The 15,575-nt window shown below is 32.4% G+C and overlaps 1 protein-coding gene and 1 long non-coding RNA gene across 2 annotated transcripts; one reads left to right on the plus strand and one right to left on the minus strand.

The window, feature by feature from the left end:
- LOC137829589 (uncharacterized) lies at window positions 1-1,190 on the plus strand. The gene is made up of 3 exons (XM_068636428.2): window positions 1-471; window positions 657-710; window positions 872-1,190. Exons 1-3 carry the CDS (start codon window positions 196-198, stop codon window positions 1,103-1,105), a joined length of 564 nt encoding a protein of 187 aa, XP_068492529.1. The 5' UTR covers window positions 1-195; the 3' UTR covers window positions 1,106-1,190.
- An 833-nt stretch (window positions 1,191-2,023) lies between these two features.
- LOC137829590 (uncharacterized) lies at window positions 2,024-5,774 on the minus strand. The gene is made up of 2 exons (XR_011084040.2): window positions 4,796-5,774; window positions 2,024-2,447 (listed from the first exon to the last, which is right to left on the minus strand). It is a non-coding gene; the product is annotated as an uncharacterized LOC137829590 (long non-coding RNA).
- Window positions 5,775-15,575: the final 9,801 nt, after the last annotated feature.

A 15,575-nucleotide genomic window follows, 5' to 3' on the forward strand; every position in this document is an offset into this window, starting at 1 on the left:
GCATATAACACCTATTTTTTCTTTTATTTTTTTATTAATTTTAAATCTAACCGATATTTATAATTTAAAAAAACTATTTTATTTTCTTTTAAAAGTTTGTTGTGGCTGTGGCTGAAACCCGAGAACAAAATGAATGTAACGAAGCATTATCTACTCATTTCATTTTCCCCTGAAGTGTGAGGAAGAGGAGCGGCGATGATGGCATGTGGCAGTGTAAGGCAGAGTGTGTGGCGACGGATGAGTGGATTTCATTTCCACCTTCCGCTCTCTTCCGCTTCTCTCCTCTCTGTTCACCACACCAGCTACTCCTTTCCAAAGCTTCACAATCTCACTCATCTCGCCGCCACGCCGTCGCCGTTACTCAAAGCCTCCGCCAGGAATGACGGCCTCACCGACGACGGAGTCACTCTTGGCACGGTGAAGCTGCCTTCGAATACCGACCTTCAGCGATTCGATTCCTTGCTATTTCAGGTAAACAAACAAAATTTAGAATGTATCTAAATAGATGAGATGCAATTTTGTTCATAATGAAACTAAAATTAGTATTATCTGTAAGGAATAAGAAATAGTTTAAAGTTTTAATTAATTCAAGTGAATATTAGTTTACAGTTTTGGTATCTTTTGTTTTACATGGTTTTTTCCTTGTACTGTGACAGTGGGCAAATAGCCTTTGCCAGGGAGCGAATCTGCCTCTTCCTGTGCCTCTCAAGGTATTTCATTAATGGATTTCATTATTAGCCTATTTTGAAATGATAATTTGTTTGGAGAACTATGGTGATTTCCCACACACGTCGTAAACGTAAAAAACACAACAAGCATTCTTCTGCAATAATCTATGGCATATATTTGTATCATGATTTTTGATATTCAGGTGGACAAAATAGCTGGTGGAGCTAGGTTGGGTTTTATCACTATTGAGAATGGGAAAACTGAAGTTCTTGTGTATATTGATTGCTTGGTTTCTCCATCAAATCAAAATTCTGCTCCAATGTTTCGTGCCATTAGAAATGGTCCCTTGAAAGATAAGGTACCACCAGGTGAGCCTAGAATTATGAGGAGCCTTCTTCAAGCTCTTCAAAAGTCAATTGAAATCGCCAAATTGTGAATATTTTCTTTCTTTCTTTCTAACTTACTATTGTGTATGTATGTATGTATTTTTATTTTAATTTATTTCTCCTATATTGTTTTTACTTACTAGTTTAAATTCTTCATAAATGTTTTTGATCTTCAACTTCAATTTTATTTTGTACTGGGAAAAACAATTTGGATTGCATCTAACTATAAAATTTGTTCCAAATTTAAAATATATTTCATTTGATTTGAATTGAATTAAATTGTTTTTATGGTTTAAGCAAACTAAATTGGATATTTTTATATAAACTGAATCGTTTTCAACTCTTTAAAACTAAACTATTGTTTGAACTATTCTAATCTACACGAATCCATTTTGAATTGTTTTTGGAAAATAAGTTTAAGGATAAATTAAATTCTGTTGATTAAATGCTAACTAATTCCTTCGAAGAAAGCAAATCTAATCAAAATTAAAGAAAAAACAATACACGATAAGTTTTGAAGTAACAAGTAGGTTATTGAAGTAAAACACTAAACCATCTAGTATTATATTATTTAGAAATTGAGTATACAAACTATTCCTTCCTAATCTCTTCTAAGACTAAGAATTTCAAGTATATTCCACTCTCACATTTAGCTATAAGTAAACAGATAATGAATTCTAAGGAATAATTCTCGTAAAGAGAAAAGGATATCAGACCTTAGTTAGTTATAAGCATACAAATACAACAAATATTACAACCATTACAACAAATATCACAACCATTATATCAACAAAAGTATTAGGACATATATAAAAGGGCATATATAAAATAGGTATTTGAGCAAGTAAATGATTTTTTTATTAGTAAAGAATAAATAAAATAAAATGAGACACTTTAGGGATGTCCTAACCTTTTATACAAATAATCTCAACAGAAGCTTCTTATCACCCAACCAGTTTGGGATCCAATAGACATTACAATACACCAATCACATTAATATATCATAACAAGATACAAGAGCACATCAATATACAATTACATAAACCTTCCAAAGGAACACATCATCAAGACAAGACACAAAAGTTCAACAATTAAACTCAGTCTTCGCCACCAAACAGAAGTAAACCAAATACCCAAGCACCAAATCCATCAAATTGACCCTGCGATGAGGATATAGAAGACAAAAAACCTACACTAAACACACCACGTCTCCCAAATATGGACAAAGCGTTAAATAAGAATCACCAAACATTAGTCTCTCAAATATCTCATAACATAAAGGTTCCAAACACCAATCCGAGTAGGATAAATCAACCAATCTTTTATTTACCGTAACCCAAGACCAAAATCATCAAATCGACCTTGCCAGGAAGAAACAAAAGCCAAGAAAACCTGCACAAAACACACCACAACTTCAAAACATGGACAAAACGTTAAACATAAATCACTAAACATCAATCTCTGAAATATTTCATACAACAAAGGGGTTCCAAACACCAATTTGAGTAAGAAAAATCATCAAATCTTTCCTTTACCGTAATCCAAGACCAAGTTTTCCTTTATACCACAGTAAAAACCTCAACTAGATCAACACGCTCATTCTTAAAAACCACCATACTCCAATGATTCAAAATTTCACCTATAATACCTACCTAAATCCTCCAGTACCTAACAATAGCATGTTTCAAACATATAGGTTTAAAAATCTTAAAGTGCATTTGGACATCATAATGTAATTCCGAAGAAATCCCGAGCTACTTGAGACACTGTCCCCAAATTCTCCAAGAGATCTTACAAAAATAAAAAAAGATGACTTACCATCTCTTCTTCCACACTACACAAGGGACAACGGTCACACACACTGAAGAAATACCACGCCTCAAAAGATTGTCCTTAGTGACTTTATCCAACACCCTTTTCAACCTTGAAGAAAGAATTTTAGATACAATTTTATACACACATCCCACCAAGGAAATCGGTCTAAAGTCATTCAAAAGTTGTGGATTTATAATCTTTGGGACAAGAGTAATAAAAGAAGCATTAGTACCTTTCGTCCAACTACCACCCTCTGCAAAAAATTGTATCGCACTCAAAACATCTCCTTTTATAATATCCCAACAAAATTTTATAAAGCCAAAGTGAAAACCATCCAGTTCAGGACTTTAAACCGCTTCCTTAATTTCAGCTTCAGAAATAAGTCCAACCAACATTTCATTATCCTCTCTTGTGATACCCTTATACCGGGCATTATCCAATCTAACATGTCTTTTTTCCCCCCTCTGAACCTTTCCTTAAAAAAATCTTTCTCTCTAGCTTTTACTTTAACCGAGTCATCACACCACTGATCACCAACCTTAAGACCACTAATCCCATTTTGCATCCTCCTCCACTTAATATTGGAGTGATAAAACTTTGTATTCAAATCACCTTGACTTAACCAATTCATCCTTGCTTTTTGCTACAAAATCGCTTCTTGTTTAACTTTGGCTTGCCCCAAGTCAGCTAAAAGTCGTCTTCTTTCTTTTTTGCCTTCCACACTCAGCTCCCCCTCATCATCTTTTTCATCTAAAAGTTGAATTCTCTTTTCCAAATCCACTCTTTGTTGATTAACATCTCCAAATACATATTTTTTTTTTCTCTTATGTCGAACTTTAACCTTTTCAATTTCTCCTTCAAAACATATAGACCATTTCCCCTAATAACATCACTTTCTCACTTAGTTCTTATGAGCTTCCTAAAACGAACATCTTTTTGCCATATATCGAATCATCTGAACGATTTTGGACCCCAATCAATATTTGTATCCTTTAAAATTAACGCACAACGATCCAAAATTGATATCCCTTCTGCAAACCGTTTACTTCCCGGCCACTTCTCTAACCATTCAAGTGAAACTAAAATTCTATCTATTATGCTTTTAATTGTCTCATTAGGTTTATACCAAGTAAACTTTCTTACCACCAACGAAATATCGACCAGACTAGAATCTTCAATAAAATTATTAAAAGTCCGTATTTCACTACTATAATTGACATTAGAGCTTTGGCCTCTTCTCTCCCCAACAAATTTGATAGAATTAAAATCTCCAGCTACACACCACAATTTTATTGGATGACTCTTTCTTACCTTACTTAAGTCATCGCAAATAATTCTCTTTTCTCTTAAGGAACCAACATAATATATATTAACTATCGTTATTTCTATCGGCGTTCCTATCTTCCACACTGCTTCAATGATTGAAAAGTTATTCCCGTTTTTGTACCTTTTAATTTCAAAACAATTTTTCTTCCATATAGTGACTAGCCCTCCACCATTATTGACTACCCCATTCTCAATCCAATCAATTTCATTTGACCCCCAAATTTGATAGCACTTCTCCTTACTAATATGTTCACATTTTGTTTCCTGAAGGCAAATAAATCCAACTTGTTCTTTTCTAATAAGATCACTAATATACTTCCTTTTTATCCTTCCTCCCAAACCCTTAATATTCATACTAATAAGTTTCATCATCTAAAACATTTAGCCCATCCCTACTTAGACCCTTCTTCCTATTGTCTTTTTCTTCCATACATTTTAAACTATTTAAGACTCCTTCCTCGTTTCCCAAACAAGAGAAACCTAATTCCTTTCCTACATTCCAAATTCTAGCTGCCTCCAAAGACTTGTTATTTAACCAAAATAGACGATTGCAATTTTTAACACCATTATCAGAGATGTAAATATAATTAGACTCTAACCTTACATTTGTCTTGCGAGACTGCTCATTGGTTCTGTTAAGGCATGCATACCCCCACCACTTGTGATTTTCTGTTGCTACTCTCCCCAACCTCCGACATCCTTTGTCTAGCACCGTTGATCGATGCATCGAGGCGGTGTAGGCGCACATGTGCGACAGAGCTCGTGGAGAAACCCCCAGATTGCGTGTCAGCAACACCCAAGGGCCTACGAACCACCAATAAATATGTTGGATCGCTTCCACACCTTGAAGGGGTCTCCGCCACCACCAAACCTCCATCTTCGGCACGCGTAGAAGGCGCGACAAGACGGCAGGCCGAGGACGAAGCCGCGAAGCTTGCGGCAATGTCACCCAGAGTTGCCTTTGTTCATGCAGCATGCCTGCTCCCATACCGCGAAGAAGATGCCTCCACAGTTGTCCCTTCATCTCCGGCAGGCGTTGACTACAAGGCATGGAAATGGCTCAAGTGCGTTGTCACACTATTAGTACCTCCTAGGGCCACGTTAGCCCTACACCAGGTTATGAAAATTCACTTTCACAAATAGTTGAGCTTGTTCCAGCTAAGCACACCCCATCTCTAGGTGCTTGAAATTAGGCCCACTCACAGTCAAAAGGCCCAATATGATCACTTAACCTTTTTATTTCCATTAGGGTTTGTAGCTGCCCACCTGCCTCTTTAATTACAATATTAGAGTGCCTAGGCTCCCCCTTTAACTCATTGTTTACCTCATTAATACCTTCAGGTTGTCCACCTAACACACCAATTACCTCATTAAGACGCTTAGAGTTTTGTAACCCTTTAGGTTGTTGACCTTCGACTTCATCACCCATGCCTTCCGCATCAACGTGTGTATGTGTTCCACTCCGAAGAATCTCTTCCACCTCCTCCATCGTCGTCTCCTCCCCAAAGCCGCCATGATGAAATGATTGATTAAGAAGCACCAACACAAGAAAGAATACCAACCAGGAACATGATCAAATCCAAAGAAAAGGGAAAGTAGTATAATAATTACAACAAGTTTATAAAAGGCGTCAAAATAAGCAAAGTTGAGGAGTTAGAGGATGAGATTCATCAAGATAATAAGACTCGTGAATGAATGTATTGTAAGTAAATAATACACAATTCATAAAGAAAAAAGAACGAGCTATATTATCAAATTATAATGTATGATGGAAGCTCTTGTATGAACATATGTGGCAAAAACAAATATAAGCAGTAAACAAACATAAATATCGTTTAGAATTATTATTCTATCCCCTTTTGTTATTATCAACAAGAGGTGAAAGAGAGAAAAAAAAATCATCATTGTTATAACAGTGAAGGTGGTGGAAGTCTAACTTAATTCTTTTGGTTCTAATAAGAATCCCATTTTTTTCATTGACATTTTTACTATGTAGAAAAGTCTTCGTGAAGAACCATTAGGTTGTTGAAGTTCATCGTTTGGGGTCACAAAAATAGGCACATGATAAGGTTTTGGGCTTCTTTGACATTTTTTTTTAGTTTTCCACCCATTATTTTGGACGTTTAACTTAATGGTTTTGATTTCAATAATAGTCTCATTATTTTAAGACAATTTCCCCCTGCACCTCTATATTTTTTTTTCTAATTCTAACAATATCCTTTTGAGTATGGTGGAAAGTGTGATGTCTATTATAGTAAATGAAGATGAATATTCCTTACCTGATGTGACGCTTTAATGTAGCGTACGTAATCGCACGTAATCGTAATAGAGAAAGGGAGGTTTTGATAAACCCTAATTATAGAGAAAACTAAATATAAAATAAACTTCTTTTATTCACTTGTATATTAGAGAGTAAAATACATGGTGTATATATAAGAAAAAGATTAAGACCTAGCTAAGACAGAAAAGGAAAGTTGGACCAAACAAACAAATTCCAATAATTTAAAATAGAAAATTAAATATGGTAACACCCCCCTCAAGCTGGGAGTAGATATTTGTCAGGCCCAGCTTGGATTTGAGAGTAGAGAACTGTGCGGAAGCAAGGGGCTTGGTGAATATGTTAGCAACTTGCATTGCAGAAGTAATGGGCAGCAGTTTGAGGAGACCAGAGTTAAGTTTTTCACGAACTAGGTGGCAATCAATTTCGATGTGCTTGGTTCGTTCATGAAAAACTTGATTGGAAGCTATTTGAAAGGCAAATTTGTTGTCACAGTACAGGGTTACAGGTTGGGAGAGAGGAAGATGTAAATCCTGAAAGAGGTAAGGCAACCTTTGTAGCTCACATGTGGTGGTGGCAAGGGCTCTATACTTGACTTCAGAGGAGCTGCGGGAGATAGTTGGCTGCTTCTTTGATTTCCATGATATTAGGGAGTCTCCTAAGTAGATGGAATATCCAGTGACATATTTTCGTGTGGTAGGACATGTTGCCCAGTCAGAGTCATTAAAACCACAAAGGTGAAGTGAACTAGTGTGAGAAAAATATAGTCTTTCACCAGGGATGCCCTTTAGGTAACACAAAAAGACGTGAGACAACTTGTTGATGATGAGATGTGGTTGCAAATATGAATTGGCTTAAATTGTGGACAACGAAGGTGATGTCTGGTCGCATGTTGGTTAAGTAAATTAGACGTCCAATGAGTCTTCTGTATTGGGAAGTGGCATCAACGTTGAGATGTGAGCCTTGGTCGGGAGAGAGACGGGAGGTGTGAGTCATAGGAGTGGCCACAGGTGTAAAGTCAAGCATGCCAGTTTCTTGAAGGAGATCAAGAGTATACTTGTGTTGACTTAAATGAAGGCCAGTACTGTTGCGAGCAATTTCCAGTCCCAAAAAGTAAGTGAGATTACCTAAATTTTAGGGTTTAGGGTTTAGGGCAAGTTGTTTTAAAACCCAATTTTTGGTAGTGGCAACAACAAGGAGAAGGCGGAGGGTAGTGAGTTTAGCAACAGGTGCAAAAGTGTCTAAGAAATCAAGTCCTTCAAGTTGGGTGAACCCGTTGGCAACAACTCTAGCTTTGTGGCGCTCAATAGTGCCATCAGAATGATATTTGATTTTATATACCCATTTACAACCAATAGTTTTCTTTCTTGGAGGGAGAGGGGTAAGTTGCCAAGTATTGTTAGCAGCAAGGGCTTGAAGCTCAGCTTGCATGACAGATTGCCAAGAAGCATGTTTGGAGGCTTCGGTATAGGTGCGAGGTTAAGGATGAGAATTGATAGAGGAAATAATATTTCTAAAATTAGAAAATAAGGAATTATAAGACAAGTAATTATGAATAGGATATCTACTACTTACAGTGTTGGTTGCTGTGTGGAAATCGGCAAGATAGGCAGGTTGTCAGTGAGGACGAGCTGATCTTCTTGGAAAATGGGGTGAAGTGCTTCCTGGAGGTGCATGAGGAGATAATGTTGGTGGAGGTGCAGTGTTGGATGCAGGAGCAGAGACATTATTTGCTGGAAGATCAAAGGATAATGAGGCTGGTGGAGGGGCTGCAGGAGTAGAGGCACACGATTCGGCATGAGGTGCAGGAGTAGAGGCACACAGCTCGACAAGAGGTGCAGTATCAGAAAAAAAATCAAGAGCAGAATTATATGCGTTAGAAATAGGGAGAGATAAAGTGTTGGGGTCCCTAGGCAAGCCAATATCCAATTTATATGAAAATTGGATTTCATGAAAGATTACATGTCTTGATATCTCTATGCGATGAAACTTTAAATTTAAGACAATATAACCTTTTGTATTTTGCGGGAAACCAAGAAAAATACCTTTGGTAGATCTATCATCTAATTTCTTCCTATGTGCAGTAATGGTACTAGCATAACATAGGCAACCAAACACTTTTAAAATGGAAATGTCATACGGTTTTCCAAACAATTGTTCATGAGGAGTGATGCTATTAAGTAATGGAGTAGGAATATAATTTATTAAGAAAACAACATGATTTACAGCAAATTCCCAAAAAATAGGAGGAAGATTTGCTTGAAAAAGTAAGGCCCTGGTTACATTTAATATGTGTTGATGTTTACGTTCCACAATGCCATTTTGTTGTGGTGTTTCAACACAAGATGTTTGATGTGGAATCCCCTTTGAAGCATAAAAATTTGACATAGCAAACTCAACACCATTGTCAGTACGAATCGTTTTGATATTAGTTTTGAAATGATTTTGAACAAAAACAGTGAAGTTAATGATGTGCGGAGGCACTTCAGATTTATTATGCAGCAAAATAACCCAAGTATAGCGCGAGTAATCATCAACAATAGTTAAGAAATAACGAAAACCTTGCATAGAAGTTATGGAATAGGGTCCCCAAATATCAAAGTGTACAAGATAAAAAATAGCAGAGGTAGCAATAGTACTTAAAGTGAAAGGAAGTTTTCTCTGTTTTGCACGACTACAAGTGTCACATACATGATGAATATCAATAGTAATAAAAGGGTATTGTTTGCGTAAGACATGTAATCTTTCATGTGAAGGGTGCCCCAGTCTATAGTTCCACAGTGTTTTGTCTGTGATATTACAATTAATAAGAGGAGCAAAATTATGTGGTTTAGAGCGACTAGAAGCAGCCAAGGTAGTGACAGGGTACAAGCCACCAATGGCTTCATCTGTACCAATCCTCTCTTGGGTGAGATTGTCTTGTATAATGTAGTGAGTTAAAGTGAAAGTTAAAGTTAAAGTGCATTTAAGTTGGTGTGTGAGTTTAGAAACATATATTAAGTTTAATTGAAAATTAGGCACATATAACACACCAGACAAATAAAACTTGGCCGAAAAATGTACTAAACCAGAATATGTGGCATAAATAGTTTGGCCATTTGGGAGACTAATTAAGACAGGTTTGATTTTAGTGTAAGTAGTAAAAGCGCTCAAATTGTGGCAAACATGATCCGTGGCACCATAATCAACAAGCCAAGATTCTTTTATAGCAGAAAGTGAAGAGAAAAACTTACCCGTTGAAGATTGCTCGGTATTGGTGATTTTATCCGCGCTGAGAAGGTGCCGACTTGATTAATTTGAGCGTGAGGGGCAAGATCCTCAAGGTTTTGTTGACACAAAATGTTGGTTAGGAATTGACACTGCTGTGATGTAAGTTGAATCCCCTTTACATCCTGTTCTTTTTAAAAAGATTCAGAAGAAGGGTTAGTAGTAAACATATTGTTGGCTTGGGATGTCCTATTGGTGAATTTGTAGCCAGGAGGAAACCCATGCTTTTTATAACAGGTGTCTACAGTGTGACCAAGACGATTACAAAAAGTGCAAATTTTTCTAGTAGAAGAAAACTTTGAGGTTTTAACATCACCAGAAGGAAAACCCACTTTTCGAAAACAAACAACTTCAGTATGACCATATTTATTTATCACAAAAATTACATGTAGTAGTGCGACTACTGTTAAGACTATGAAGACTGGGGCAGGAACAACAGTGGATAATTGTCTCTCTTGTTGGACAACCAAGGAATTTTTTTTGGATATGACAAGAATGGGATCCATGAGCAAAACATGAGAACATATATTTTTATACTGATCATTTAATCCTCTTAAAAATTGCATAACACGATCCTCACACTTTCTTTGATTTATAATAAAATTGACAGAACAAGAACATTTTACTGGGCATGTGCACACAGGATTAGGTCTAAAATTCTCTAATTTGTCCCAAATAATACGCAATTTTGTAAAATACTCTGTGACAGACATATCCCCCTAGTTTAAAGAAATAGCCTCAAATTGCAAATCAGAAATGCGAGATAAATCCCCTTGTGAATATCTAACTTTTAAATCATTCCAGATGTCAAAGGCTATGTCCATCCAAACAATGCTTTGCCTAATAGGGATTGAAACAAAGTGTACTAACCAAGAGACAACCATGTTGTTACAGCATGTCCAAGACGAGAAAGTGGGATCATCCCTTTGTGGGCACGGGTGTGAGCAAGTATGAATTCCACTTTGTTCTTGGCACTAAGATCAGTGATGAAGGATCTAGTTTGTGGAATCAAGAACAGGCGACACCAACGAGGCTGCGGGATTCTCGCTTGGGTGTAAGTATAGGAAGTTGTTCATCGGCTGTTCCAAAAGGGGCATCGATGTAGGGTTTCCATTTGAATAGGAAATCAGTGTGGGGTTTTCATCAGCCATCGCCTACAAGATTTAAAAAAAAAAAATAACCAAGAACAACAAAGAGGGAAATAAAAATCAGAGAGAAGCGCAGCAGAGCTCTTCATTCGAAGAGCTCTGATACCATATTATAGTAAATGAAGATGAATATTCCTTGTCTGATGTGATGCTTTAATGTAGCGTACGTAATCGCAAGTAATCGTAATTGAGAAAGGAGGTTTTGATAAACCCTAATTGTAGAGAAAACTAAATATAAAATATTGTATATTAGAGAGTAAAATACATGGTGTATATATAAGAAAAAGATTAAGACCTATCTAAGACAGAAAAGGAAAGTTGAGTCAAGCAAACAAAGTCCAATAATTTAAAATAGAAAATTAAATATGTTAACAATGTCTTCTTTTTTATTTTCAAGTGGTAGTGGTTGCTCATGGTGGCTGGTGGTGACCGTGGTTGAGGAAAGTTTGTGGTGTTTTTACTATTGGTGGTTATGTTTTCGTTTGTTTTTATTTTTAGTTTTTGGAAGCCATAAAACTCAGAAAAAAAGAACAATGGGAGTACAAAATTAAAAAAAAATAATAATTATCTTCGCATTGGGAACATTGAATACAACGAAACTTCTCCCCAACTCACTCTCTCACACACGTTCAAATGATGAAATTATTTTCTCAAACACTGCAACGGAAGAAGAATGAAATTGTTGCGATTAGAAAGAAAAGAAAAATATGAGATGCAACTAAGGTTATTTGAAAATGTGATATTATGCTTTATTTAGTGTTATTTTAATTTTTTTAAAATGTTAAAACCTATTTTTTACAATTAATATAAAGGTACTATAGGAAAGTATGAAGGTGAAAGAATTTGCCTTATTTTAATTAAAAATTTTAATATGTAAAAAAATATTTGTGAAGGTCTATTATATTGTTTAAGTTCATTGTCTAAGATTATAAGCTAAGTGACATGATAAGTTTTTGACTTGTTACTAATGATTTATTGTGCTTTTGACCTATTATTTCAATGTCTTAATTAAACACAAATTCATCATAACTTCTTTCTTCAATATTTTACAACTACATTTTCCTCAAAATTAAATATTATAATTTTTAATTTCACATACAACTTTTATTTTTCACATTTCTATGTATCAAAAACAATATTACTCAATGCATAAAATATTCACTTTATTCATTTAATCAAAATTAATCCATTCATTTATCAACTTCAAATTTTAACCAATTATATTTTTTTAATTTTTAATATTTCCTAAATAAGAAATTGTATTTATAAAAAAACACTTACTCATATTACAATTTACATTTAAAATAAACCTACATAATTACTTGTAAATATATCAAATATTCTTTAAAAAAAACTTCAATTTTTTTTTCTTCCAATTAATTTCTTCTTAACTTAATTATTTTTTACCTTATTTATAATTAATTCTTACTTACTTAATTTACCTTTATAAATTTCTATTGCTTACATCTTTTTCCTAAAATAATATTACTACTTTAAATTAGCTTTCTCAATTTTTTTAAAATTCATATTTATACATTTTTATTGAGATTTTGTCCTCAAGTTAATGAATTTGAAACCACTAATATTTTATTTATTTATTTCATAACTTTTCTTCCCTCTATGTTTTAAAAGTAATAAACCAAAAAAGAAATAGAAAACCCGTCTAGTATTCTGGTGAGAATTGTCCCAATCAAAAGTTAAAATTTGGCTCCTCGAAAATCGAATTCTAACTTTTCACATAAAGCGTGCTATCTATATAAATATAAAATATTCTACACAATATACTATGTGAAAAAAAAAATGCTATATCAGTGAAAATTTCCTCATGTTTGAGCTAAATTATTTTATTTGAATATTTAAAAAATAATGTCAGAGAAACACTTTTTATCATTAATTTACTCATATTTTATTTATACTTTATATATATTTAAATTTTTTAAATAAGTTGCAGATCAATTTTTGTTTTGAATATCTAATAAAAAAAAATCTTTAAATTAGATACTTAATAAGTTGCAGTTTATTTGTTTTCCAATTTTAATGTTTGGTGTGTCTACTAAGATTAAACACGTCACATAATCTAGAGTATTATAAAATTATATACATTAATTAGTTATATTGATATATTATATAGTGGATAATTTATAACATGATAAAAAATATGTTAAGATGTAAAATAAAATCTAAAAATATTTCAGAATTATTTAAAAAGTTAACATAGTAATAAAAATAAAAAGTAAATATTTTTGTTGGTAAACTTAGACTATAATTTTATAGATAATACATGGAAGAAAAAGAGTTATTAAATATTTATAAAACAAAAATGGAGGATGCAAAACTTATTTCTGTTGAAAGTATCTCTTGAAATTAAAAATTAGGTTTCATTATTTACATAAAAAAACATTTATTTTGTATTCAGACACCAAAAACAACACACGACTGAACAGGGCCCAGATCGTATTTACCCTGAAAGCGACATGGCAGAGTGTTCAATTTCTCGATTTGCTGCAAAGTGAAATTAATTGTTTTTGACTTATTTGGACTGTTTTCTTTATTTGAATTATTTAAATTATTTTCAGTAAACATCTATTTTAAAATATATGTTTTTATAATTTTTTTAATTTTAGAAGTTTTAGTTGAGGGTAAAATATTACTATATTTGAGGCTCCTAAAAAATTGGTTGATAACTTAATTTGTGCTTTCAAAGAAATTTAATATAATTTGGAACTTTTATGTAAAATATGATTTAGCGGTCAATTTATATAAAATTATCTGAATTAATATATAAAATATTATAAACAAGTATTGTAATTAAATTTTCATTTTTAAACTAAAACTATGAAAAGTAAGAGAAACGGACAAGAAACATAATAAGAATAATTAAAAGTCATACGAAAATTTTAAACAAAAGAATAGGAGAGAAAGAATGTTAGTCAAGAAATATATGTAAATTTAATTCTTTTGATTATAATTGCATCACACATTTTTAATAACTAATTTAATATATGTATTTTATTCTAAAAAATAACAATCCTTCTATATATCTAGTTTTTACATATCAGTTTAAAATTTGTAAATTTTCGTAAACTACATTATTCGCTTCAAATCAATTTTCTTCAACTTGTGTTACATTTTCTTAAAAAGAAATTGTGTTTATAATTATTATATAACTTCTTTAAATGGTAAGTCGAATACTCTAATTAAACTTTAAGTCCAACAAACTTTATTTTTTTTATAATATCACATTAGTTCACTCAGATTCATTCATAACGTTTGAATATTGATATTACATAAGAAATTAACAGTTTTTTTTACATTTTTTTTCATAAGTCAATCTTTGTTATTTATTTATTATTTATTATTTAATATATTATTATACAATAAAATAAAATTACCATTCTTAATAGTAAAGGCATCTCTTCTTAAACATTATTTTAAAAAAAATATGATTTTACCATTATTTAACGATTATGAATTATATTCTTCTTTTATTTTTTTTTATTTTAAAATTTTAGCTAATTTAAAAAATATTTATGTAACATAATTTTTTTACTAAATAACATAATTATGTATTATTTTTATTCTCTTACGACCTTGTAAATAGTTGTGGTGTTGTGTGAGTCCAACAAAATTTAAAGCCTGAATCATTTGGTGCCATGTGGTCTCTAGAAAAGAATTCCCACTGATTTTTCATTGAAGTAAAAGGGAGAATTCAAATTGCAACAAGGTGCCTTTAATTTTGACCTTGCTTGTGGTGACTTCATTCAAGGTAAACAAGAGCTGGAAATTCCAAGGCAAAAAACATACATGCAAAGGTTTAACAATTTTTTCCTTATACAATTCAAATACGATTTTTATCAGTTTTAATGTTTTGTTTGGATTATGGAGTGAAAATAAGAGAATGATTTTGAAGAAAAAGTGTAAAGAAAGTTAGGATGTTTGAATTGATATAAATAAAATAGAAAGTGTGAGAAAAATTTATAAAAGTTTGTGAGTGATGTGATATGATGAGTGTGATTGAAATTGTATTTTTTTTAATTGGTAAAAATATAACTTTACACATTTGCCCTTACATTTAAAAATTGTTAAAAATTAATTTGATTGATTATTTGTGAATTATAATTGTTTTTGAATTAAAATATTATTTTCGATAATTGAAACATTATTTTCGATACTATGTTCGAGCTAATTTCGAAAAAATATAAATTATGTAAAATTTTCGGACCATATTTATAATTGTGATGAACTTTATTTAGAACAAAGTTGTAATTGTGGATTATTTATTTTTCAATTATAGTTGTATGCAATTAAAATATTATTTTCGGTACTGGACAAATTATTTATGATAATGTGTTGGAGCTATAATTTGATAAATGACAATTTTTTAATAAAATAAATATTAATGTAGTGTTTTATTTTGTTAAAGCAAAATTCATTGATAAAGTTCATGCATAATAATAATAATAAAATAATAATAATAATAATAATAATAATAATAATAATAATAATGTTTCGAAAAATCATATGAATGATACATTGAAATATGTATAATTCAAAAGAGTCATAGAAGTCTTTAATTTGTTTAGGGATTCGTGCATAAATAAGATTATAGGTCTGAAAAGAAAAACACATGCATAATAAAATACAACCAAATTTTTACGTAGTTTAGGAATTTGTAGTCATTACCTT

Source organism: Phaseolus vulgaris, chromosome 7, assembly GCF_051622355.1.
Source record: "Phaseolus vulgaris cultivar YP4 chromosome 7, ASM5162235v1, whole genome shotgun sequence".
Lineage (NCBI taxonomy): Eukaryota > Viridiplantae > Streptophyta > Magnoliopsida > Fabales > Fabaceae > Phaseolus > Phaseolus vulgaris.

Coding starts and splice junctions, on each gene's coding strand:
- LOC137829589 (XM_068636428.2), top strand. CDS start 196: ATGATGGCATGTGGCAGTGTAAGGCAGAGTGTGTGGCGACGGATGAGT. Junction 472..656: donor TCGATTCCTTGCTATTTCAG/GTAAACAAACAA, acceptor GTACTGTGACAG/TGGGCAAATAGCCTTTGCCA. Junction 711..871: donor CTCTTCCTGTGCCTCTCAAG/GTATTTCATTAA, acceptor TTTGATATTCAG/GTGGACAAAATAGCTGGTGG.